The sequence below is a fragment of the Nicotiana attenuata genome, unplaced genomic scaffold (assembly GCF_001879085.1).
Source record: "Nicotiana attenuata strain UT unplaced genomic scaffold, NIATTr2, whole genome shotgun sequence".
Taxonomy (NCBI): Eukaryota; Viridiplantae; Streptophyta; class Magnoliopsida; order Solanales; family Solanaceae; genus Nicotiana; species Nicotiana attenuata.
The window spans coordinates 540,659-566,876 of NW_017670495.1; the positions used below are offsets into that span (position 1 = coordinate 540,659).

A 26,218-nucleotide genomic window follows, 5' to 3' on the forward strand; every position below is an offset into this window, starting at 1 on the left:
TTTCGATGTTTAAACCTATCAAATCACGTCTGATTGACTTTAGATTTTGCGCACAAGTCATATTCGACATTACGGACCTACTCCAACTTCCGGAATCGGATTCCGACCCGGATATCAAAAAGCCCACCTCCGGTCAAACTTCTCAAAAACCTTCAAATTTCTATCTTTAGCCAAATGGCTCCAAAATGCTCCACGGAAGTCCGAATTCACTTCCGATCGCGCTCCCAACTCCAGAATCACCATACGGAGCTACTCCCAGAGTCGGAATCCCAAACGGATATCGATAACGCTGAAATGCACTTCAACCCAAACTTATGAAATTTCTTCCAAAATGTTAACTTTCACAATAGGCACCAAAACACTCCCGGGTCACCCAAAACCCGATCCGGGCATACGCCCAAGTCCGGAATCATCATACGAACCTGCTGGAACCTTCGAATCATGATTCCGATGTCGTTTACTCAAAAATCCAATCCTAGTCAATTCTCTCAACTTAAAGCTTCCGAAATGAGGATTTTCATCTCCAAGTCAACTCCGAACTTCCCGAAATTTAATTCCGACCACGCGTACAAGTTATAATACCTGAATTGAAGTTGCTCATGGCCTCGAACTGCTGAACGGCCCGCTAGGGCTCAAAATGACCGGTCGGGTCGTTACATCCTCTCCCACTTAAACATATGTTCGTCCTCGAACGTGCTAGGAACTGTGCTGGGGTTGTCTGGAATCACTGCTTAATACCTCGTGCACCTACCCGTGCTACCACAACTCAGTTGGGCACATCAGCTCGATCAAATCTAAAGATAACCTCTTTCATTTAGGAAAATAAGCCTTGGAGCCCAGTTTCAACCTCCGAAATTCTTTGCCAGGCCTGCCTTCGACATATGAACACCGAATCAATCACCACACGCTGTACCAGAACATGACTGCGCACCCTTGCTGAATTCACACCATGCACCCCATCATTCACAAGACCATAATAACACTCTCTGATCATAATAGCTGATATTTCCCGAATCTGATGCTCACAATGCACCCCATGACATATATAAGTCCTGTTCCAACTCTCGCAATGCCGCCACGACGGAAGAGATGTGTAGGAATTCATAACCAACTGCCGAATCAACGATTCATAGGGTCTATACCCTGCCAAGAACCATCACCTCTTTCTGAACCAAATAATGGCCTTTACTCTTTAATATACTTCACATATTCAGATTGCACTGATCCTAAGTCCAATGATCTCGTCTCACCCAGTACGAACTGCTCAGGCAATAGCCACCCCCGGACATGGTCAACAGTCTCATATGATACCACAACGTGCCAATAGGCTATCAATTCTAACGCGATACAATAGGAAAACGAACTCCGAAAAGGAGATCCAATTACCCCGCTCGCGAATCATACATGCGACGCGGTCAACATAATTAAACAGACACCCCGCTCGCGAATCATGCATGCGACGCGGGCGCACAGCTAATATAAGTTCCTTCCAGGAAAGGAGGAAACAAAACACATAAAACAGACACGGGGGAACTGTACTCAACGTCTCGCTGTTGCGATGTGCAACCCAATCCAAATAACGTACCCATGGCGGCGTGCCACCCGATCCACGCATAGATTTCACTTAAGGAAATATACATCGAGCTAAATTGCTCATTACAACGAAATGCCGAATATCGGTCACCAGCATGCTAAGTGCATAATACCATCCCTGGGGAGACATATAGTGCCATAGGCTACAAAACTCAAGTACCACTGGGGTGCGATATACGATCTGAACCTCAAGAGCTATTCTGCTCACATAACATCATCCCCACGCGGAAATCTCAACACATAAGCCATTTCCCAAGCCGTCTCACAACTCACACGGTGCAATGTATCATTACATGAAATAACTGATGACGGAATAACATCCGGACTACTCCTCCATAAGGAGCGCATTACTGAAATGAACACCTCTGCCTGATATAAAACTCATATTCACATTTAAATCCATCCATAGATCTCAAGCTGATTCTGATCGCACCGAACTAGGCTAATAACCTTTCAAAGGTCCATAAATACTCCCCTTTCCCTCACAACACATAAGAACAACCATCATAATCGGAGTAATACTCCACAGTCCACAACCCAAATAACCGTGTGCCCTCCAAGCATAAACCCTTAATTCAATGACATCACTACAATTTCATACTTAATTTAACTCTTCAATCAATCAAGTGGCTACATGCCACACTAATGCCACCTTTCTGTGGGCACGCTCCCACAACCTTCCGTAGCAGATAACAGATCTGTACGTCCAACTCACCGGCCGTGCTAACGCTAAAAAGCGATCAAGAATCCTTAACCAGGATGCAAAGCCTTTTTCCACAACACCGATCTCAGGTGACGCTGAGGACAATACCAACTTGCTTTAAATATCGAAACCACTTTCCTGCTCATCTGAGCTCGTGACATCCTTGGCAATACCGAACTGCAACCTTGATCCCCTCTTTGAACTCCATACCACTCACTGCACCCAACATGACCACATACAATAGAACACGATCTTTCATCATAGATCCGTAACTACAAATGAATTAACACTTTATCATATATAAAACTCTTCGCTCATCTCACTTCAGGAGAGCCATAGCAACACACAGGTGAATTCTCATAACCGTAGAATATGCAAATCCCTAAGTAGTGGTCTAAGCTACCACAGCCCTTCTGGAGTCCGCCTACGTGTAATAGGCTATAGCAGTAGGATACCTCTGAATAACATCAATTACGGCGGCCGACAAGCCTCACACGTACCGCCACAAATCACTTGCATTACTTGATCACGCTGAAGGAACTGATCACTGCCATCAGTATGCCAATTCAACTATGGCTAATCAATCTATCTTCTTCCCATTTACCCTTGATTACCTTAGAAATAATAATAACTCCATCTAACGCATAGCATACTCCACCTGCACTCATCCCGAGTGATCTTGAATCACGAGACCATGATGTCCCAAATCCCACGAACCATTTCATACCTTCCTCGTGCGCATATTCGCATCTCGACTGGTACATCCATTTTGATAATTCCTCTACGAATCCGAAGTCTTTTCTCCTTTTCTTCTCAATGCTACACTGCAAGTCAAAACATCATAGAACATTCTGAGCCTCTTCTCATAAGCTGCTTCACAAGCCCGATTCTTGAACACATTGCGGGCTTGAATCCTTAGGCACCGCATTTTTAACCTTTGAATTTTACTAGGACTGTTTTCGAGAGCCACCCGCTCTGACTTGGCCCCGAAAATAATCAACTCCATAAATCTTCCAACACACGAATACCCTCGCGGCGAAGCACCCGGCAGAATCACTTCCCTTGGAACCCACATCTATACAAGGCATAAATCCTGAATCCTTCCCCAAGTCTGAACATGGGCCAATAAGGCCAACCATAGCACACCTTTAACAATTCCCTTGCTCGAATTACCACTTATGTTCTTTTCCTATAGCTGAAATAGCCCATAAATATGCTAATAATCAGAAACCTCGCAAGTAGTTAATAAGGCAATCCTTAATCATAGGCGGTGGGACTCTCCCACTTAGCCTGAAGCCGTTATTACACAAATTCTGGAATTCACCAAGATCCTTTATCTCTTGTTGACATAACCTTGCGCAATCAACCGCCAAAATTCTCGGTACCTTTCTGTAAAACCCTCTTGTTATACTTTGAATCATCAACCACGTTCACACGACCAATCTCTTTGTTGTGTAGCCAATAGAACCCTTTGCAGAAGCTTCGCCAACCATGCGACCGCCATCCTGCTCGCTGGAGATATCCCGCCTGTGGAATCTACGTGCCGACGTTTTCCAACACTACTACACGGGGTGCAATCACCATGACATTAATGGCCCCTCCTAAGTCCAAGCTCAATCACTAGCTGTACAAGTCCATTCATCCTTCGTAGACATCAATTAGTTGTGCGGCGACATCCCTTCAACTCAAAGTTAGGTTGTATCCTCCTTCATGTCAAGCAGCTCATTTTCGTTATATCAAATCTCCTACCGCGTAATAGCCCATACTTCAAATTAATCCATAGGCCCAAATCATCAATCACTAAAATTTCCCAAATCACTCCAAACTCTCCCACTTTGGCGAAACTCACCCCTTTAGTCGACTACTCGACCTTTGCTTCTTATACCTGGCCTTCTAGAAATTTTAACCACCGCCTGATACTCCCCACATGTCCTTCCTTATCCTTTGCTGCTCAGTTGTTGCCTTAATTAGAATCTATCTTCGTGGCACTTGGACCCACAATTGCTGCTAACTTTAAACCTTTCCGAAAGTCATCTTTCTCGAACTGTCAACATTAGAAATACTGATTAAATCCTACACCACCGTACCCTGCGATATCTGACAGCCGCATCTCCAATACTATTTCACATTATCTTGTTCCAGAGGCGGATTGTAGAAGATCATAACACCGGCGAACTGAGTACATTCAAAAGGGACAACTACACCTCATCATAGAAGAAAACTCTACCACGCTCGCAAATACCAAATCTCATTACTCCATCAACCCAAATCTGCACATTCTTAGTCCGATTACCTTTCCTCCGCCAAAAGTAAAATACCAAATCTCTGAATCATGCACTCAGTAAACCTCCCTTCAAGTCATTCTCTGCCCCGACACGTAGGCAAACATCCTACCATCATATCAATACTGCGGAACAATTGTTCATAGCATCATGGAAACTTGTGCCTAGCCTCAGAGCTCTTAGAAGCACCGCTACTGAGCCGAAATGACAGAATATCCCTTCACAAGGCGGCGATAATAGCCCAGACAACTATGCAGGGAGAAATATCCCGCACCACATCGGTAGTACCATTAAAATTCTTCAATTCTCGATTTATAACCGGCGGTTCGCGTCGCGTAGAATTGAGTAAGAAGGAAACAGGGGCATAAGCCTCAGGGAATCAAATCGCACGATGAGGAATCAAGAAGGGAAGTACTCCTAACAGTCCTGCAGCCTCCCGAGATAAATACAGACGTCTTCGTACCGATCCGCGAGACTCTACTAGACTTGCTCATGACTCGTGAGACCCTAGGAACCTAGTGCTCTGATACCATGTTATCACGACCCAAATTCCACTAAAGGTCGTGATGGCGCCTGACACCACTGTCAGGCAAGCCAACCCAAAATACTTAATTAAATTCTCATTTTAATACTCTTGAAAACTATGACTTTTCTTCAAATTTACCAATTTAAGAAGATAATTGCTTCAAGTAATATTAAATAATAAGCAATTAATACAAAATACTTCATAACCATCCCAGATGTCGGTGTCACTAGTGCATGAGCAATTTCTAAGAAAAATCGAATAAATACGACAGCTGTCCGGAATACAATTGGACAAAAAATAAATAAAATCCTGAGAGAGACTATACTAGCTGTGGGCCGCCTCGAGGAAATACAGCTCACCTAGTCTCCGTGTCAACCATGTTGCTACGCCTGCTAAGACTGTGATAATATCGCAAGTTTTGGCCGACTTCGTAGCTGATTTTAGTCCCAAAATGTTTCCTTTGGCCACCAAGGAAGCAGTGATGGTGTCGAAAATGACATCAGGAGTTTGGACCTTGTTCACGGACGGAGCTTCTAACATGAAAGGGTCTGATCTCGGGGTAGTACTAATTACGCCCTCGGGAGACCTTGAGGCAGGCCATAAGAACTATTCCCTTGACTAACAATGAAGCCGAGTATGAGGCTTTGATTATAGTACTTGAACTGGCCCGGGGATTGGACTCCGAGGTCATGAAATCAAATGTGATTCCCAAGTGGTAGTAAATAAGCTATACGGGATCTTCGACACCAAAGAGGAATGCATGCAATAATATGTAGTGAAAGTCCAGACTCTTGTCGCACGGTTCAGGGAATGATCAATTACCCACATCCAAAAAGAAGAAAATGCGGAAGCAGATGCACTGGCCAATCTAGGCTCGTCCACGAAAATGAAGGGATCAGACTCCGTTACGCAGGTTATGCATTCGGTATTGGATGTAGACGATTATTATGAAGTAAACGCGACCAATATGGTCTAGGACTGGAGAAACGAGATCATCGACTATATTGAGCATGGCAAACTTCCTAAAGATCCCAAGGCATCCCCGGCACGTTACAGCTTCAAGGAAGGCTAGGTGTATAGAAAGTCTTTCCAAGGCCCGTTGGCCCGATGTTTAGGAGCCTCCGAGGCTAATTATATCATGAGAGAAGACCACGAAGAAATTTACGGGAATCATTCTGGTGCGGACTCGTTAGTGTTAAAGTTAGTTAGGGCAGGATACTACTGGCCCCGGATAGAACAAGACGCTAAGGCATTTGTTTAGAAATGCGACAAGTGTCAACGCCACGCGTCATTGGTGCATCAACCGGCAGAACTACTGCATTTGGTATTGTCGCCTTGGCCATTCATGAAATGGAGAATGAACATCGTCGGTCCGCTGCTGCCGTCTCCCGATAAGGAAAGATTTCTTTTGATTTTAAGTGATTACTTCTCTAATTGGGTTGAAGCAAGTACTTACCAGAAAATTAGCAAGCGCGAAGTGGTCGATTACTTGTGGGACAACATAATTTGCGGGTTCAAAATACTAAAGGAAATAGTCTGTGACAACGGGCCACGATTATAGGCGCAAAGGTTGCCAAATTCCTTGAAGACTTGAAAATCAAAATACTCACATCTTCGCCATACCACCCGAGCGCAAACGACCAAGCAAAATCGACCAAGAAGGTGGTCATTCAAACTCTCAAAAAGAGATTGGAAGCAGCCAAAGGCAAATGGCCCAAAGAGTTACCAAAAGTGCTATCGGCGTACCAAACGATGACCAAATCAAGCATGGGTGAGACATATTTTCTCTCGTATATAGAGCAAAAGCCCTGATCCCGGTAGAAGTGGGAGATCCTACCATGAGATACTTCTAGACAGACGAAGAAGCAAATAACGAAACATTTCTGGTTAGATTGGAGCTGCTTGACGAACGCAGGGACTTGGCGCATATAAGGATGGCAGCCCAGAAACAAAGAATGGAAAGATATTATAATAGAAGAGCCAATCTCCATTATATCAAAGTGGGAGACTTGGTTTTAAGAAAAGTGACTCAAAACACCCGAGAGCTCAAGGCAGGGAAGCTGGGTCCAACGCGGAAAGGCCTGGAAAGGATCATATGAATTGGAAAATCAAGACAGAGTAAAATTGTTGAGCAACTGGAATGTGGCACACTCAAAGGTACTATTGCTGATGGGCACCGCGTATACTGAAAGTATATGCTGCACTTTTTTCCTTTCGTCCAGTTTTTGTCCCAATTGGGTTTCTCTAGCAAGGTTTTTAACGAGGCGGCAATGGAAAGTATACTACGAAGGAAACGCCATCAGCAGAAATAAGATCTTTAAACGACAAGGCATGGAAATGACAAGCTACTAGGGGATGGTTAGATATTCTTTAGCTATATAGCAAAGTTCCTAATGAGAAACAAAGCTTGCTAACCAAAAGCTATCCGACCGATCACGAGTGTCCCTTCACTACAAGCTACTGGGGTGGTTAGATAATCTTTGGCTCTATAACAAAGTTCCGAACGGGAAATGAAACTTGCTATCGGACCAAAGATTATCCAGCCATTCACTAGTGGAATCATTAAAGGAACAAGACTTCTAGTGTTCCAATTCGCATTCTTCGCATTCGAACACTGGGGTAAATGATATGAGAATACGGCAACACTAGCGGGGAATGATATGAGAATACGGCAACCTGACTGCCACATAAACCGAGACTACAAAAACTGGGAACAAATATGTATCATCGGGACCTGGGACTGTGCGTCCAGCCCCATAGAAACAAGTTATACAAATTAGCCACAAGTAATGGCAATTTCTTTTCAGCACAACGAATGCTCATGTACTTTTGAAAATGGAAAGAATAAAGTAAAGTCCTTTAATTTTTATCTTGTTTCTTGTCCAAACGATGAATTAATTTTATCATTTGAAAGTTAATCAAGTACTTCAAATACTAGTGCCAGAATGAATAGGAGACATTCTCTTCAAGAGCACGTAAACATAAGAGGGCCCTCTCTTATGAAACCCTCACAGTAAAGGGTTGGTTTTGGAAGAATTTATGGCCGAAAATCAAATACTATCCGGGGAAAATGCACTAGAAGCCTTGCACAAGTCGACACAAAAAAGTAAAATCTCCACAATGCTTAAACAAAAAAGCACTTTTATATAACAAATGTGCCAAGCAGCACAAGTACAAACGTATGAAAAGAAAAGCAAAGGGAAAAGAAAAAAACTAAACTACTTCGTCCCCAGAACTTGGGGGAAGAGGAGTGTCTGCACCACCGGGAGAAGTAGGCGGATCTGCTGCCGGCTCAGGATCTTGGCCTCCATCATCATCCCCTTCAAGTTCTTCCTCAGTTCCCGAGAACTCGGAACCAGAACCAGAAGAGTCAGTTGCATCGGGTCGAATTGGGAGGCTCTTTTGGTAGTTGACTCCAGCTCACGGGCCTTGGCGTTCTTGGCATCAAAATCAATGACGCCTGCTTTAGCCTCTTCCAAGGTTTTTCTCCTCACGCTATACATAGAATGTGTTTTTTCAACAATAAGGGAATCCGCTCGGTGCTGGAGTTTTGACTTAAGCTGATCAACCTTGGTCGAAAGCCTATTCCGCTCGGATTTTGTGGTCTGAAGATTGAGATCGAGGTCACAAAGAGTGGAGATATTAAACTTATTGTGCTCCATGACCCTCTTATGATTCTCTTCCATCTGGGCACGCTTCTACTCAGCAGCAGCACCCTCTTCAGCTTTGGAGTTCAAGGATGTCTCCAAATTATTGAATCTCTCAGTAGAGGAAGCCTCGCGTTCGGCAGCAGCAAGAAAAATATTTTGGACCTTAGACCATTTAGCCTTGGCCTCTTGAAATTGTACATTTAACAGGGCGGTCTCTTGTCTAAGGGCCATCACCTCCTGCTCGCTCTGCTGCAACTAAGCGTCTAACTCACTGGCTTCGGCAGCTTGTGCCTCCAGTGCCGGGAGACAAGTAGCAATTTGGTCCCGCTCGGCCAATAGTTGATCCCACTCGGACATGAGTTTTTCTTTATCGAGGATCAACTTCTGATGGCCCTCGAAAGCAAGGAAGTTAGCCTACAAAGCAAAAACTCGAATTAGAAATCCGATCATTACAAGACAAGAAGAACAAATATCATATTGTTGCTGCGTTGTGCATGGAATTGTTTATCATACACTCCCCCGAAAGAGAGTTTATTTTCTTCTTATCTTTCTCCGAAGCCAGCGACTTCAGGTAATTGGCGAGTTCCACCGGCCGACACAGAAGATAGCACTCGATAGAGACCGAGATGGAGACGCTCATCCTCCTCTAGGGATCTGCAGAAGGGGGGAGAATAGTTATGCCCCAAATTCCCATGGTCTGGGGACTGGGGAGGGGGGACATCCTTCTCCCGAGTGTCTGCGGCCGAAGGGGGTGATGTAGCAGTTGCTGGTGACGAAGATATGACCGGCGTAGAAGGAGATGAAGCTGATGGTGGTTTGGGATGAGAAGCAGTTGCGGCAAAGGCAATGCTGGTTGTAGGTTGCTCATCAATCAAAGACGGAAGACGCCTGGTACTCAGCCTCAAAGTACTGGGAGCAGCGACTGGGTCTCGGAAGCGAGAATTGGCATCCTCCACTATATCACACTCTCCCAGAGCGCTTGGACGTCGTCCTCGGTTGGTGTTATTAGCTCTTCAGATTGAGCATTTTTTTGAGCTGGTGAGGGTCGTTGTATCCTCTGTAGGGAAGCCCCTTCATCACTAGCTTCCACATCATCATCAATCACCATAGTGACTGCGGCTAGCTCGGGCGCGTCGCTCTTCACCTTTTTACTTTTGCCCTCGGCCGAGGAGGAGCGTTGCCTTTTTGGTTTCTTGTTCTCCGTTCGGGGACTCTGAGAGGAAGCACCTGCACCAGAAGCGGATCCCATGGCGCCTATTCGGGTAAAGGCCTCCTTCAGCAACCTCGTAGCCTCTATGGTATCAGCCAAAACATCCTCATCGGGGACGGTAACAGAGCCCTGCGAAAGACCTGAATTCAATGGGAAAAGAAGTTAACTAATTTTCTTATACATGACGTAAAAACAAAATCACTTTTGAGAATCAACTTACCATGATTTTTGGCCTTCCACCTGTATTTGAGGGTCAAATCTTACCATCGGCGGGTCTCAGGCGTGGTAATATCCAAAATCTTCTGGACCCACTGGTCCAATCCTTCAACCCTTGGTGGTGTCCACCAAGTTGCTGAAATAATGAAAAAAGAAGGATCAGTAACAGCATGAAACGGCCTTTTATTCAGAGAAAAGACAGACATTGAACTTACGTGTACGAGTCCATGACTCAGGGAAAGATGGAGTCGTGGTCAGGATGATATCCCTAGTGACAACAACAATGAAGCGTTCCGTCCATCCACGGTCGTTGTCATCATCCATGCTAGTGATCAAAGCATGGTGGTCACGTTTGATGAAATTTATTACTCCCCCACAGAAAATATTGGGGGAGTAAATATTCATTATGCGAGCCAAGGAGAGCTCTTTTCCCGTCTCCCCGTATAGCCACCGTAGACAGGCTAACATTCGCCACACAGAGGGGTTCACTCGTGTCAAGAAGACTTGATACCGTTGGCAGAACTTCATGTTCACGGGGTCAAGTCCCCCGCTCAATGAGAATGGGCCCAAAGTGAAGGAGTATGTGTAAACGTACGTAAAACCCTTCTCAGGGAAGGTTACTCGCTCCGCCAGATCGGGAGCGATGATGTTCGGGTCAATGGAAACCACAGTCCTCCTTAACGGCAGTAATGCTAGAAAGACTGATGGAAGAAGGGTACACACCAATAGCCCATGTACGAGAGTTGGTAGAAGGGAACTTCTCTTTAAAATCCTTGGTTGTACTGAGCCTTCTAGAAATGATGGTACTCACCGTAGGAGGGGTAGCATCATCACTGCTCTCTTTGTTTTTTAAGGAGCTTGAGTTCTTGGAGGAGGAGGCCATGGTTAGCAGAAGATAGTAAGATTTCTTCGATGAAGAAGGTTGAAGAACATTAAAAGCAAGACAGAGTTGAATGCAAAGGAGTTGAGAGAGTTTTGAAAAACTCTTAAGTGTAAAAGAAGAAGAATGAGGCGTATAAGTAAAGGAATAGGAGGTTAAAATCGTGGCCATAATTACCTCGAGAACCGGCAAAAATATTGCTAAATCATAGAGTGACGCGTGTTCAGGGCATTAAATGCAGAGAGACGTGCGTCTAATCAAGCGTCAGCAACATTTCAGAGGAGATCAAAAAATTTCCCGCCAAGAAAGGTATCAACTTCCCGATGACACAAATATGTGACACCGGAAAGCAGGGGGACTATCTATATAGGGTAAAATCGTCATATTATTTACTCGAATAATAGAGCGACACGTGGAACTGGAGGCAGACGGAAAACGAGGCAAGTAGAAACCAAGACCGGGGGCAGCATCTTCGGTTGGCAACGGGAAGACCCCGGGGGGAATATTACTATTGAAGACAAACGAATGTTTGCTACCCGATAACATTCAATGAAGAATATTCTGCAGTATTAAATACACGATCCGTTATAGAGAATTTCGGCATTCATAGCATGTCGTTATACATTCATCAGTGACCCCCCATAATTGTCATTTAAGAGAGGCTTGATCCTTGGACCTTGTTTCTAGGTGCAACCATAAATAGTGACTTCAACAGTCATTGTAAAGGACACGAAACTTATGCTACATATTATTCTAAGCTTAATAAAACTTTATTTCTCGTCTATTGATATTCTTATTCAGAAGCTCTGCCCCCGGAACCAAGCTACTTGTTGTCTTATCTCGATTTCAACACTAAGTCTTGTATTTAATTTAATTAATTAATTATTTTGGTATCAAATCGATTCGTTTGTCTATAAACCACGTACAAATTCAACTATACCGTTTTACGGGTAAACAGAATCATTATCTCCAAACTACCAATAAGAGTTCTCAACAAATCACGATTATGAATAATATATGTTTTGGCTTGTTTCGAAAATAACACTTTCATTTGTCGATGATTAGAAATACCTTCCAAATTATTGAGGCACGTGTGTCATATGATTGACATTACTATTTTATTGTGGCCAATCACATGAACCCCTCTAAAGTTGCCTTCCACAAAGCTTTCTTACTGTTAACTTTGTAAAAAAAATCTCCCTTTTAAAATTTTCACGACCAAACCTGAACCTTTTCGTGTCAATTGACATATCCTGCCCCTTCATCTGATGATCAGTACAATTAAAACCATCTTTATTTTTACAGGTTTTTATTAATTACATGCAAAAAAACTACTAATTAATACAGAATGAAATAGAAGAAAATGAAGCTCTCAAAAATCATAAGTATCCTTTGAACGTTTAAAGCTTATGAAATAAAAGATTTTATTACTATTTTTTCTACGAATAATGTCTTCCCAACTCAGGTTAAGTAAAAGGAGTTTAGTATCCAATATATTAAAAAAAGAAAAAAGATTCTGTAATTACCCAAAAGTGATTTTAAAGAATATGAGGGACATAAAGTCATAAACTGTTACAAATTAAAAGCCCACTAATAAAAGAACAGCGAAACTCGTAAATATAGCACGGTCTAACCAGTTTTCGGACTGATCATTCAAAAATAGCCAGCGTTTACCAAGTCAATGAAAAATAGCTACTATTTTACTGCAACAGAGATCGGTCCAGCATAATATACTGGAGTTCGGTGCACCTGCGTATGAACTTCCAGCATATTATGCTGGAACTCCAACACACGGAAAGTTCCAGCATAATATACTGGAGATTCGAACACTTGTGTATGAACTTCCAGCATATTATACTGGACCGGTATACTTTGCTGGAACTCCAGTATATTATGCTGGAGTTCTAGTGTACTTATGCTAGAACTCCATCATATTATGCTGGAGTTCCAGCATACTTATCCTGGAACTCCAGTATAATATGCTGGAGTTCAAGTATATTTAGGCTGGAACTCCAGCATAATATACTGGCGTATTTTTCGGGTTTTGAACAGTGTTTTCGCTCAGATTTATCTTTACATTAAAAGTGGCTAGATTTCGATTATTTTTGAAACTGGGCTATTTTTGAATGACCACGTGAAAAGTGGCTAGATTTTCCAAGTCCGAACACCAAAATCTTTCCTTGCTATAGAATGGGGTAAAGGCTAAAGAGGATTAATGGCAATCGGGCTTTTGAATTGCTGCTAGGCTGCAACCCTCGCTTATTCTAAAAACGTAAATGTTCTATTGTCAACTCATATGTTTCTTCACATTTCCCCTCCCATTCTCTTGCTCTAATTAATCATTGAAAGCAATTCTCACTGGTCCAAGAATCGGTAAAACAAATAGTCTGAGTTACAATTACTAATTGAAAAATAACTATAGTTTTGAAAGTAATTCATGTTTAGCCACTTTTTCATGTGAAAATAAAAACATCCTTAAAATTTTGGAAAATTCCAGCATAATATGCTGGAGTTCGAATTTATTTACATATGTGCTTCCAGCATAATGTGTTGGAATTTCATAATGTATTGGACTTCTAACATAATATGAGGGAAGTTTATATGCTCCTCCATAATCTAGCATATTATGCTGGAACTTTTCGTGTGCTGGAGTCTCAATATAATATGCTGAAAGTTTATATGCAAGAGCTCCATAATATGTTGGAACTTTTCATGTTTTAGCAAAATACTACTAGTAGCTATTTTCAATGACTTTACAAATGCAGACTATTTTTCAATTAGAAATCCGAAAACTGATTAGCCCGTGCTATTTTCACTATTTAAAGACGAGCCCCTAATAGGGCTATCCTGTCTATCCCCGTGATTTTTAAAAATAGCCAAATTTACAACTGGTCGTTCAAAAATAGCCCAATTTCAAAAGTAATCGAAATTTAGCCACTTTTTATTTAAAGATAAATCTGAGCAAAAACACTGTTCAAAACCCGAAAAATACTCCAGTATATTATGCTGGAGTTTAAGCATAAGTATACTTGAACTCCAGCATATTATACTGGAGTTCCAAGATAGTATGCTGGAACTCCAACATAATATGATGGAGTTCCAGCATAAATACACTCGAACTCCATCATAATATACTGGAGTTCCAGCAAGTACAATGGTCCAGTATAATATACTGGAGTTTGGAGCACCAGTGCTCCAGTCTCCGGTATATTATACTGGAGCCAGCAAAGTATACCGGTCCAGCATAATATGCTGGAGTTCATACACAAGTGCACCGAACTCCAGTATATTATGCTGGACCCGTCTCTATTGCAGCAAAATGGTGGCTATTTTTCATTGACTTGGTAAACGCTGATTATTTTTGATTGACCAATCCGAAAACTGGCTATATCGTGAAATTTTGGCAACTTTGGACTGAGTCAAATCAGATCAAGTCCAGTAACCACAGAGACTTGGAGGCCCATGGGCCAGTCCTCGATACGTGAGCCTTTCCTAACGGCAGAAGAGATGGCGTCTCCATTTTCTCTCGCCATCACTTTCCCATCGACTCAATACTGACCGAGCTGAACATTCCACCAAAAACCTAAGCGCTTCTATTTTATTGGTCAAAGCTTGGCCCATCGGCCGCCGTCGCAGCTGAATCCAGCAATGGCCGAAGTCAATACCTCAAATGCTCCATCCTTATCTGAGGTAATTAGCAAAATGCTAATCCAATTTTCAGTTTTCTGTTTGGTTTGCGCTTTGTGTTCATACGATGTTCAATTTTATCTATCTTTGTTCATAAATTTTTACTTTTGAAATACTTGTGATCCATTTGAAGTTTTGAATCTGGATATCTTGATCTGTAATTTTGTTCCAGTTCTGAGACTGAGAATTTATTTATTTATTTATTTATTTACTGAATAATGACATTTAGTTTTAGAAAGAGAAAATAAGAACTAGTTCTGATTTCAAAGAGATTCATTTTATAGTGATTTGCTTGAGTCTTTTCTTATCTAGATTTTGATTTACATGAGCAGTTGACGGAGAACTTCCCAATTATCAACTTGGATAAACTAAATGGTGCTGAGAGAGCTGTCACCATGGGAATGATTAGAGATACACTCAAAAACTTCATTCTGCATAACTCAAAATACTCTTTCAAAGAACCTAAAAAAAAGTCCTCCCTCTCTCCGGCTCTTTCCGGACCTTTCGCCCATTAGTGCAGCAGAAAATGACCTTTTCACTCAATACAGTGTCTCCTTTTTCTTTTTGTTGAAGTAAGGTGTTATATTACTGGCATCAAGAAGATGCAAAAGAAAACAAAAGAAGTTGGATTAGCTCCTATTACTAAAATCTCCTATGTCCATTACAGAGTCTCCTTTTTCAGACTATGCTTTATGCTTTATGAACGAGTATATCTTGACAATTAGAGTTATTTTTTAAAATTTCTAGGGCAAACACCATTGTTATAAAAGAAAAAAGAAATCCATTCAAAAGATAGGCAATAAACTACTAAATATTTAAAATTTCCATAAGTCATGTCATGTTTAAATGTTAAGAAGATTAAAAAGTAAAGATTTTGCTTACTGGGTCCTTTCTTAGACAGTTTATACCAAATCTCATCCTAAAATATCCAATTTTTTATGAAACTTAATATCGGATTTGAAAAGTCTGAATTGGTTAACTGGTATTAACAACTTCAGGTATATGCAAGCAAACATTAATGCTAGAGTTATGCGTTTCTCCATATTTGTAGCTTGTGTTAAAAATACAACAATAGCAAGAATAAACTTAATTAACTGAATAAGTTGAGAAAATTTAGAAAATAAATCTAATTGTCAAGATACTCGTTCATAAAGCATATTTAGGAAAAGGAAACACTTTATTGAGCAAAAAGCTTCTTTTCTGCTGCACTAACTGACAAAAGGTAGAGGGAAGATCTTGAGAGAGGAAGGACTTTTTCAGAGGTTCTTTGAAAGGGTGTTGTGAGTTATGCAGAACGAGGCTTTGAGTGTATCTCTAATCATTCCTATGGTGGAAGCTCTCTCAGCGCATTTAGTTTTTCCAAGTTGATAATCGGGAAGTTCTCCATCTTTCTTGCAGAATGAAGAATGTGTTTTTGAGAGTAAAGAAATGTGTTTTTGAGTATATAGTGTGTGAATAACAAGATCGAAGATGAATGTGAGTTTTTATGTCAAAAGATTGACGCTTTCTTGGGTATTTACACGATCAGTTGATGGAATTTGAGGTTCATCTAGTGAGCGAGAAAACGAAGGTAAAGAGAGGAAAGCCAAGTAGTTTATATCCTAAGTGTGTGGGGTTTATGAGAAAACTATATGCTTTGTTCATTTCTAGAGAGAATAGCCAAGTGAACATGTGCAAAGAAAAGTGAATTTCCATAAAATGGTTGTCAATTGGAAAGGTGTAAGGAGTTAACATCTGTTTGTAACCAATTTATTTGAGCATATCATAAGTTAACATTACTATTAATAAAGAAACTATGAAACAAATCTTTACTAAAATGTGAATGTGTTTACTTTTTCTTACAGTTTCTTCACAAAAGAAAATAAGTTTCAAAGCAATTGAATTATTAAACTCATCCTGAAGTAAAGCATTACTGAACATATACTATTACGCTTAAGTTAAGGGAAGTTCAACTTTATCAACCCTTGGTCCCTGGCTAGGGCGGCCTTGCTCGATCTAGTTTTGCAAAGAGGTACCCGTTGCTTGGTGCTATCATAAACATAATATTTACTGCAAGAATGTTGCACTTTAAAGTAAATAAATAAACGATACCATAATTTGCAGTTCAGAAGAATGAAAATTCGTCGAGCATTTCCATGTGTAATCCAGCTTTATTTTGTCAAAGCTCAAGAGTTCCTGTAGATTCTTCTGCAGATCAATTGGATAACCTAGATCAGCATTTTAATCTGGGGTAGAGCTACTTGATAATGCATTTATCAATATAAAGTAAAAGCGAAAAGCTAAGTTGCTCGGACGCAGGTGCGAGTATCCGATACAGGGACGGATCCGAGTATCAGATTCGGCAAAATCTAAAGTTTAAGATTCGGGGGTGCAGATCCGGATATGGATACGGGTGTGGGGATTCGGCTAATAAAAAATAGAGCTATAAAAATATTGTAAATTTTGAGAGATATTCTGTGAAAAACGTACATGAATATTGTAGAATTCAATCTTTCATTCTCCAAGATGGACATTATTCTTTCATTCTCCTAAATCTGTTTTATTTTTGATTTTGAGAAATCAAAATCTTAATTTTTCTCCCAAATTTGTCGATGGACTCCGGTCAAAGTGTCCAAAGTCAGTTGACCGAATCCGGGACGTATCCCGTCCCAGTCTCGTATCGGGACGGGGACGGCACCAAAATCGAAGAGTCCGCGCAACTTGGGCGAAAAGGCAAAGCCTTCCGAGGCCTTAAGCGAGTAGGAAGAAGGGAAGCACATTCGTCTTAAAAGCGTACAACGTACACCTAGACTGTGGAAGTTTGTAGTTATAACATCATAATTGCAACATCCAATATACAACATTCATATTAATCCCGGCATTTATCCAAAAACAAAAAAAAAAGTAATCCTAACAATAGGGAATCTTAGTCGTGAGTTGGTTGACTTCCTGAACTTTCACCTTGGTGGGAGGGTTCAATTCCCCATGCGAGAAGTAATTTCATATCCCTATAATAAATAAATAAATAAAAAGAAATCCAACAACTGAAATTAGATACTATTCCGAAGTAATTTCAACAAGCCCATGGAAGGATTGCTTCGATCACAAAATTATATTCAATCTTATTAATGAGCAATAAAAATGACTACTTTGCGGTGATATATGTAAGCAATAGAATAAATCATACACAACATTCAATTTTCTGATCAATAACTTCAATCACAAAATTGTTTCATTTTTATTACTCCCTCCGTTTCAATTTATGTGAGCCCATTTAACTGGGCACGGAGCTTAAGAAAAGAGAGAAGACTTTTGAACTTGTGGTGTAAAATGAGATACATATATTTTGTGTGGCTATTAATCATTGCATAAAGGTAAATTTTTACTAATATAGAAAGAAGTCATTCTTTTTGGCACAGACTAAAAAGGAAATTGGTTCACATAAATTGAAACGGAGGGAGTATTTAATAAGCTATAAAAATATTTAATTTGCAGCATTCAATTGTATATTTATTTGTTTTAGGCGATTTATGGATAATTTAGCTTTAGTTTGAGTTATTCTTATTATTTTCCTAACAATCGATCTATAAATCAAGAATTTGAAGAATAGAGAACAAGATAGGAATGGAGAAAAGGAGAAGAAAAAAGGCTAAGATAAGCCCAAAAGCTAATGTAATAGATGAACAAGAAGCACTACTGAAGTATACCAAGAGAGAAGGAGAAGAAGAACAAGAAGAACCGAAGCGTACCAAGAGAGAAGAAAGGACAACAAGGAGAACTGAAGCTTGCTAGAGAAGAGTCCCAGTACACAAATAGCAAAAGAACTCATCTTTTGTCGATTTTTTCTCCTTTTTCTTCATCGTTTAACTTAGATTCAAAGAAGCGACTACTTCTCCCTTGGTTCCCTTAGTGCCTCTCCCTCCGAAGTGCAAACAATCCTCCCCACCCCACCCCACCCCCTCACGTCATTGTTTTGTTGGAGCAGTCACTTTCGAATTGATCATCGATAGAGAAATGTGTTTTAACATCTTTTCTTCACCTAGTTGTAAGCTTGTAACTTATTTAACTCTTCCACTTTGACATGTTTCTCTAGAATTTAATGTTATTTTTCATTGAGATTTTCGTCGCCTTTGATAAAGTTTTTTGCTGCAAATGACAAACTTTGTCCTGTTCCTGGATTTGCAGCAATACTTGCTGAAAGCGCAGGAAGAGAAATCCCCTGAGGCAGCAAAACCAGTGGAAGAAACTGAGGTTAAGACCCCTTCAGCTGCTCCAACTGAAGAAGTGATTTCCAAAAGTGAGGAAGATCCAGTGGTTGAGAGCACCGAAGTTGCCCCTGCACCTGAGGAAAATAGTGAAGCTGCAGCTGAAGCCTCTCCAGCTGTCGAGGCTTCCAGTGATGAAAGCAGTGAAAGTACTGAAGATGAGGCCTCGGGAAATGAGGAATCTGCTGTTGAAACCCCTGAGATTAAGGTTAGATCTGTTACCATCAATGTTGACTCCTTTTACTAGTGCTGATATGCATTGACCGTTCTGTTGTTTATGTTATGATCGGCAATCAGCTTGAGACAGCACCTGCTGACTTCCGCTTCCCCACTACAAATCAGACAAGGCACTGCTTTACCAGATATGTTGAATATCATCGGTCAGTAAACACAGCTATACTAGCCATTCCTCCTTTTCTGTTTCTTTCGGTTTGTCTTGTATTTTAAATCATTTGGAGTAATAAAGTTTCGTTTATGTACCATTGGTTTGTTTTTCAGTTGTGTAGCTGCAAAGGGTGAAGGTGCACCTGAGTGTGACAAGTTTGCCAAGTACTACCGTTCCCTTTGCCCGGGTGAATGGGTATGTTTGTTTTATAGCTTTGGATCTTCATATTTATATGCTTTTGGTAGTATGCTAAATCATCTTGATTCCCGTGTTTAACTAATCTTTGGGCAAATATGGGATGAATTATGTATTAGGAGTCTACTAATGAGACAGAATTCCCATTGAGCAGTGGATGGACAGATTTAGACTTCAATGTGGATTTTGACCCTATGAAATTGGAACTGTTAGAACTTTAAATCACTAAGGTGGTCCTTTGGTTCATGAACATGTAATGTTGGAATTGTAATACAGAACTTAATTATCATAATTTCTGGATGGGAAGAGGGGGGGGGGGGGGGCGATGGTGAGGCTTTGATTGAGATCTCGTGAATTATAGACAACAAAACAAGTGAGTCGAGGGAAGAAAGGATTGGTTGACGCTTGTCACAGGCAGTTGGAAAAAGCCAAATATGGGAGGGATGGAGAGAGAGAAGGGTAGAAGGGAGTTAGAGACCTGCTCTCATTATCCTGCATTAAAGAGGAAGATGGATACTTTTCTGTCTTTGATATATAGGAGAGCCGAGCTGTCCCAAATCTGGGGGCATGAATCTTGGGCAGTATTTCATATCAGAATGAAATGGGAACATGCATCCATTGACATTTGAGTTTGCCTTTTTCAAACTTTTTGCTGAAACTGTAGGAGAAGACTTGTGCTTGCGGATTTAAATCCCTAGGGCCATCCTAGGAGGCCCAAGACGTTATCCTATTTAACTGAATTAGGAAGCAATCAGGTAGTAAGCCTGCCACCAGGATGACATCCTAACCCCAGCCCTGCATTCCAATTTGGATTTTACAGAACTTTCTGCATAACACGCTTTCATATAAAATTGTCTTGATTATATGTACACTCTGGAAGGTGGTGGTGGAAGTTATGAATTAAACGGTGAAGTAGTGGCTTTCTGGTGTGTATGGCTGGAGCATTGTTATCAGCAATGTGGTAGTCATGAAATTACTAGGAGAACTTGGCATTGGTCTTGATATGCCCTTGATGCTAGCTTGGTTGAGGGTTCTAGCATAGCAGTGTAGTAATCCAGTTTCCTGGTGGAGTTACCGTGAGTGAAGTTAGCAATTTAAGTATACTCCGGGTAGTGATTGTGGTGGACATGGCTGAGATGTGCAGTATCGAGAGTTTACTGCTATGATCCCTAGTACTAATCGTGTAAGTCAGATGTAGCCAGTATTGAATGATCAAATGCTTGAGTGAGGATATCTTCTTGTGGAGCATAGCAATTTTAGTCGGCCTAATACAAGATTAAACTAAAATATTACCCAATAAGGACTATCTGAAGCAAGACCTTGTCATTTGTTAGATAGTTTTTCTGGCCAACACGTGATATCTTCTTAACTCATAAACTTTTAGCTCTGGTGGTAATTCTATTTTATGGGCCCTTACAATCTCATGTTGTCAGCTTCATGTGTTCTTTGTTGCTTTTGATAATGGCTGCAGATTGACAGATGGAATGAGCAGAGAGAGAATGGCACCTTTCCCGGACCACTGTAAATCGTGGTGCCTAATTGTTCTCGTCCTTGCTGCATCTGAATTCTCAAATGAATGGGGACTCCATTTCTGTTATCAATAAATTTTGCCGTGCTTATTGTCACTAGCTCAAGCCTTCAATGAGTTCACTGCTACAAAAAGTTGTTTCGCATAATCACTTATTGAGTTTTCTTCCTAAATACAATTTCACACATCAATCTCTTGTAGTTTACTTGTGATGAATCATCTACTGTTCACATTATAAACGATTCGGAAGATGACTGATATCACACACAAATAATGCTTAATTTTCCATCCCTCTATTTAGCTCCTTTCACATGGCATGTGTCAGGGGGCATTTTTGGTCAGCCCAAAGTCACACCCGCGCGGCAGTCAAGTTCCGCACTTGACTCAGCCTTCCTTAACACTTAGCCAATTTTCAGCAAGTTTGGCTTAAACGAAATTTAGGCAACAGTCAGAAATTTAAGAACACAAAGCAACTACGGGAAAATTCCCAACCTTTGCATTAATTTAGAAAATATACAAAGGACCCTCACTTGCTATGAACACAGTCCGCTCACAGCCCACTTTTGGCAAGAACACAAGTCGTTCTTGGCCAACACTAAGACCTGCCCAAGCCTAGCCTTAGTCCCCTTTGAAACACTTTGAAACCCTCACGTTTCACTCTTGTTTCCCACTAATAATTTCACACGAAATTACCCACATAAATCTGACCAAGTCCCAAAGGCCCTATTTATAGAATATAGGCAGCCCTTAGACTTGACAGCACAATGACACTTGTCATCTACAACTTTTGCCACTTGTCGGGCTGAGTTTAAATCTGTTCCTAACATGTAGCTGACATCCCCAACTACTTAGGACACAATATACACGAAATGGATAATGGTACAAGCATGATCTGATCATGGGACAAAGAGGTTATGACAAGGTAACCGCCAAAACTGCTTTTCATGTGCATTGCATGTGTCATCTTCACTTGGCCAGCTGAATTTCGCCCAAGGCTTGCTTTGTGCCAAGCCTTAGCTCAATTTGACATTGCTCCGCGCCAATGTCTTGCCCGCAACCCGCTGCCATGATTTTCCCGCACACGCCCGGCGCCGCTGCCGCCGCGCACTGCCTTGGCCTAGTTTTCTACCTTGTCCATGTCAACCTTCATTTCCCTCGTGCCATTGCTTGTATTTTTCTTCACATAGCCTTGCCTTAGCTATTGAAAGCCTTTGCCATCATCTTGTCTTCCCGCTTTGCCTTAGCTTAGCCCGCACATAGCTGCCACAACCCAAAAGTGCCATGTCTCCGACTTTGGCGCGCATGCCGTGCCATGCCGCCCTAACATTGCCCATGCTGCCTCATCAAGCCTTTGCCAAGCGCGCCTTGCCTGTCCCAAGGCCTTGGCCAATACTTGCCCACAACAGCCCTCAATGCCAATGTCATGTCCGTCGCCCACATGATCGTTTTACCCGCACCTAGGCCATTGACAAGGCCATCACGCCCAAATCCTTGCCACGCCTGATGACAAAGAGTTAGGGTCTAACAAACCACCCGCACCCTTGTTACAATCGACGTCCTCGTCGAGCCAACTCAGTTAATCAACCCCAAGGGGTTGTTGAAAAACAACGCCCCGGGTGCTCCATTCACATCTGCCACTATGGCATTTGCCTCCGCCACTTGTTCCTGTTTTTTCGCAGCTAGCATTGCGTTCACCCTAGCCTGCACCGGACAGTCCTTCTTCAAGTGCGGTCCACCACAAGTAAAGCAGCCTTTGAATTTGACGCTCCTTTCCTTGACATTGTGAATTTCCTGTCTCACAATCTTAACAAGTCCCTCATTTTCAACAGCTTGGCCCTTCCCGTTTTTCTTCCATTCCTTTGCTTTGTCTTTCCGGTCAGACTTTGAATGCGAAGTTTCAGCAGGTTCATCACCTATGTTTAGGTCCACCAACGCATCTGCCGCTGCAATGGCAGCTTTGAACATTCTGCCTTCTCAACTCCAATTGCCCCCAGCCCTTCAAACCACTCATGAAGTAATGCAGCTTGTCTTCCTCTGCCATATTACTTACATTCAGCATCAAGGACGAAAATTCCTTGACATACTCCCTCACCGTGCCACTTTGTTTTAAGCGACGCAGTCCATCTCGTGCAACCCACGACGAGTTAGTTGGAAGGAATTGGGATTTTAATTCCTTCTTCAGCATCTCCCAAGTTTCAATCTTGGGCAGTCCAGCACTTTCCCCATCCGCAACTCGTGTACGCCACCACACCTTTGCATCATCAGTCAAATACATTGGTGTGATCACCACCTTTTCATCATCCGGCACACGAGCAGCTTGGAAATACTGCTCCATATCCCACAAGAAATTTTCCAATTCTTTGGCACTTCTAGCACCACCATAAGCCTTTGGCTCCGGAATCCTCAACTTAGTGCGTTCATCACTTCTAGGGGCAGAATTTTGCAATGCCCTTCGAAGTTCAGCCACTTCCTCACGTAGTTCTTCTTTCTCTTGGCGTACCAAGGCCATTTCTGCCAGCGTAGTCTCATGTCTCGCTGCATAGTCTGCCTCCAAACGTGCCATTCTAGCAAGAACAGAAGAATCGCCACCAACTTCAAGAGCCTGCCCAACCAGTGCTTCCAACTGCTCAACCCTTTGACGCAGTTCAGCATTTGTGCCACCAGCCATGTTCTCAAATAGCACCACGAAATCTGCCACCGGTCGTCTTGCCACTGCCACGAACCTGCTCCGCTCTGATACCAATTGTCACGGGGGCATTTTTGGTCAGCCCAAAGTCACACCCGCGCGGCAGTCAAGTTCCGCACTTGACTCAGCCTTCCTTAACACTTAGCCAATTTTCAGCAAGTTTGGCTTAAACGAAATTTAGGCAACAATCAGAAATTTAAGAACACAAAGCAACTACGGGAAAATTCCCAACCTTTGCATTAATTTAGAAAATATACAAAGGACCCTCACTTGCTATGAACACAGTCCGCTCACAGCCCACTTTTGGCAAGAACACAAGTCGTTCTTGGCCAACACTAAGACCTGCCCAAGCCTAGCCTTAGTCCCCTTTGAAACACTTTGAAACCCTCATGTTTCACTCTTGTTTCCCACTAATAATTTCACACGAAATTACCCACATAAATCTGACCAAGTCCCAAAGGCCCTATTTATAGAATATAGGCAGCCCTTAGACTTGACAGCACAATGACACTTGTCGTCTACAGCTTTTGCCACTTGTCGGGCTAAGTTTAAATATGTTCCTAACATGTAGTTGACATCCAACGTCCAACTCAACTTACGACACATAGGCGGCTAAACGAAGGTACAAGCATGATCTGATCATGGGACAAAGAGGTTATGACAAGGTAACCGCCAAAACTGCTTTTCATGTGCATTGCATGTGCCATCTTCACTTGGCCAGCTGAATTTCGCCCAAGGCTTGCTTTGTGCCAAGCCTTAGCTCAATTTGACATTGCTCCGCGCCAATGTCTTTCCCGTAACCCGCTGCCATGATTTTCCCGCACACGCCCGGCGCCGCTGTCGCCTGCGCACTGCCTTGGCTTAGTTTTCTGCCTTGTCCATGTCAACCTTCATTTCCCTCGTGCCATTGCTTGTATTTTCCTTCACATAGCCTTGCCTTAGCTATTGAAAGCCTTTGCCATCATCCTGCCTTCCCGCTTTGCCTTAGCTTAGCCCGCACATAGCTGCCACAACCCAAAAGTGCCATGTCTCCGACTTTGGCGCGCATGCCGTGCCATGCCGCCCTAACATTGCCCATGCTACCTCATCAAGCCCTTTAGTCCCCTAGTCGTCGCCCTTTGCCCTGTCCCAAAGCCTTGGCCAATACTTGCCCACAACAGCCCTCAATGCCAATGTCATGTCCGTCGCCCGCATGATCGTTTTACCCGCACCTAGGCCATTGACAAGGCCATCACACCCAAATCCTTGCCACGCCCGATGACAAAGAGTTAGGGTCTAACAAACCACCCGCACCCTTGTTACAATTCGTCCCTTTACCGATTCATTTATTTGAAACCATAAGAGACCTAATCAGAATTATTGTGACTTTTTTTTTTCCGGAAGAAAAGCGTCCTGGACGATTCTGGATATACATGCACCAAAGGGCTTGTATTGTCACATCAAATCATAAAGCATATTTTTCTTGACCATTGAATAGAAGAGTGCATAGGATAATTTCCTTCCGAGATGATTTGATCGTCCCTCTAGGGCAGCAAGCTGGTCCATACAAATATTTGGGGATAACCAGAACCAGAGAAACTTTAGTGGCTAGCCAAAATGATATATTGCCAAAAACAGAACTCCTAATCAAAATTGGTGGAAAGAGAATGGACTGGAATCTGGATAGTACCACCAGAGAGGCAAATAGCAGAAATGCTTGCTCTCTGTGTGTGTGTGAAGGCACTCCACTTCCAAATTTAAAAACTAAGTAGAACCACAAAAGGGGTCAGTAATTGAAGGAAGAAGGTGCTTGTAGGAGTTCTCATATATCGTCGGCATTCATTCTTATCAAATTCACACACACACACACACACACACAGAGAGAGAGAGAGAGAGAGTCAAACTCGTTTAGGAACCGAGTCAAACTCAAGGCAACATCCTTAAATTTTAGATCAATTTCCTAAAGGGCACCAAGTACTCTTGAATGATAACTCAAGTAGTAGGGTCGATATCCTAATAATAGAAATGCTGAAGAAATGATAGTGGATGTTACCTAAACTCAAATCCACCAAACGCTTGGTTTTAAGCTACAAGCCTAAGGAAGAGACCAAAGAACTCGCACTAGCAGCATCAGTAATGACAACCAATCTAATGGAGCAACGCATTGAAATGAGAAATACCAAAAAAGTTTGATGACACAGCATCAAATTTCCAGTACCTGACATTCATCAAGATCTACTTATCCATATTATCATTGTCTCAGAAACAACCAAAATTAAAAAATTTCCAGGATAAAGAGCTATTTCCATCAAGAACTTCACAGTAATAACTAACAAAGCAGGAGCAGTCTTATCCCCTCAACTAACCAAATTTACCTAACCTCAGTACTAGAATCCTTATAATTCCTAAAAACAAGAATTGACCTTTACATTACATTGGCAGTTAAGACAACTT

General features: G+C 41.9%; 1 protein-coding gene across 1 annotated transcript; it reads left to right on the forward strand.

Moving 5' to 3' along the window:
• The first annotated feature begins 14,522 nt into the window (after positions 1–14,522).
• Positions 14,523–21,387, forward strand: LOC109240218 (cytochrome c oxidase subunit 6b-1-like). Its single transcript, XM_019406851.1, has 5 exons — positions 14,523–14,750; positions 18,912–19,199; positions 19,289–19,371; positions 19,490–19,571; positions 21,043–21,387. Exons 1-5 carry the CDS (start codon positions 14,709–14,711, stop codon positions 21,094–21,096), a joined length of 549 nt encoding a protein of 182 aa, XP_019262396.1. The 5' UTR covers positions 14,523–14,708; the 3' UTR covers positions 21,097–21,387.
• The last annotated feature ends 4,831 nt before the right edge of the window (positions 21,388–26,218 follow it).

Coding starts and splice junctions, on each gene's coding strand:
- LOC109240218 (XM_019406851.1), top strand. CDS start 14,709: ATGGCCGAAGTCAATACCTCAAATGCTCCATCCTTATCTGAG. Junction 14,751..18,911: donor ATGCTCCATCCTTATCTGAG/GTAATTAGCAAA, acceptor CTGGATTTGCAG/CAATACTTGCTGAAAGCGCA. Junction 19,200..19,288: donor TTGAAACCCCTGAGATTAAG/GTTAGATCTGTT, acceptor ATCGGCAATCAG/CTTGAGACAGCACCTGCTGA.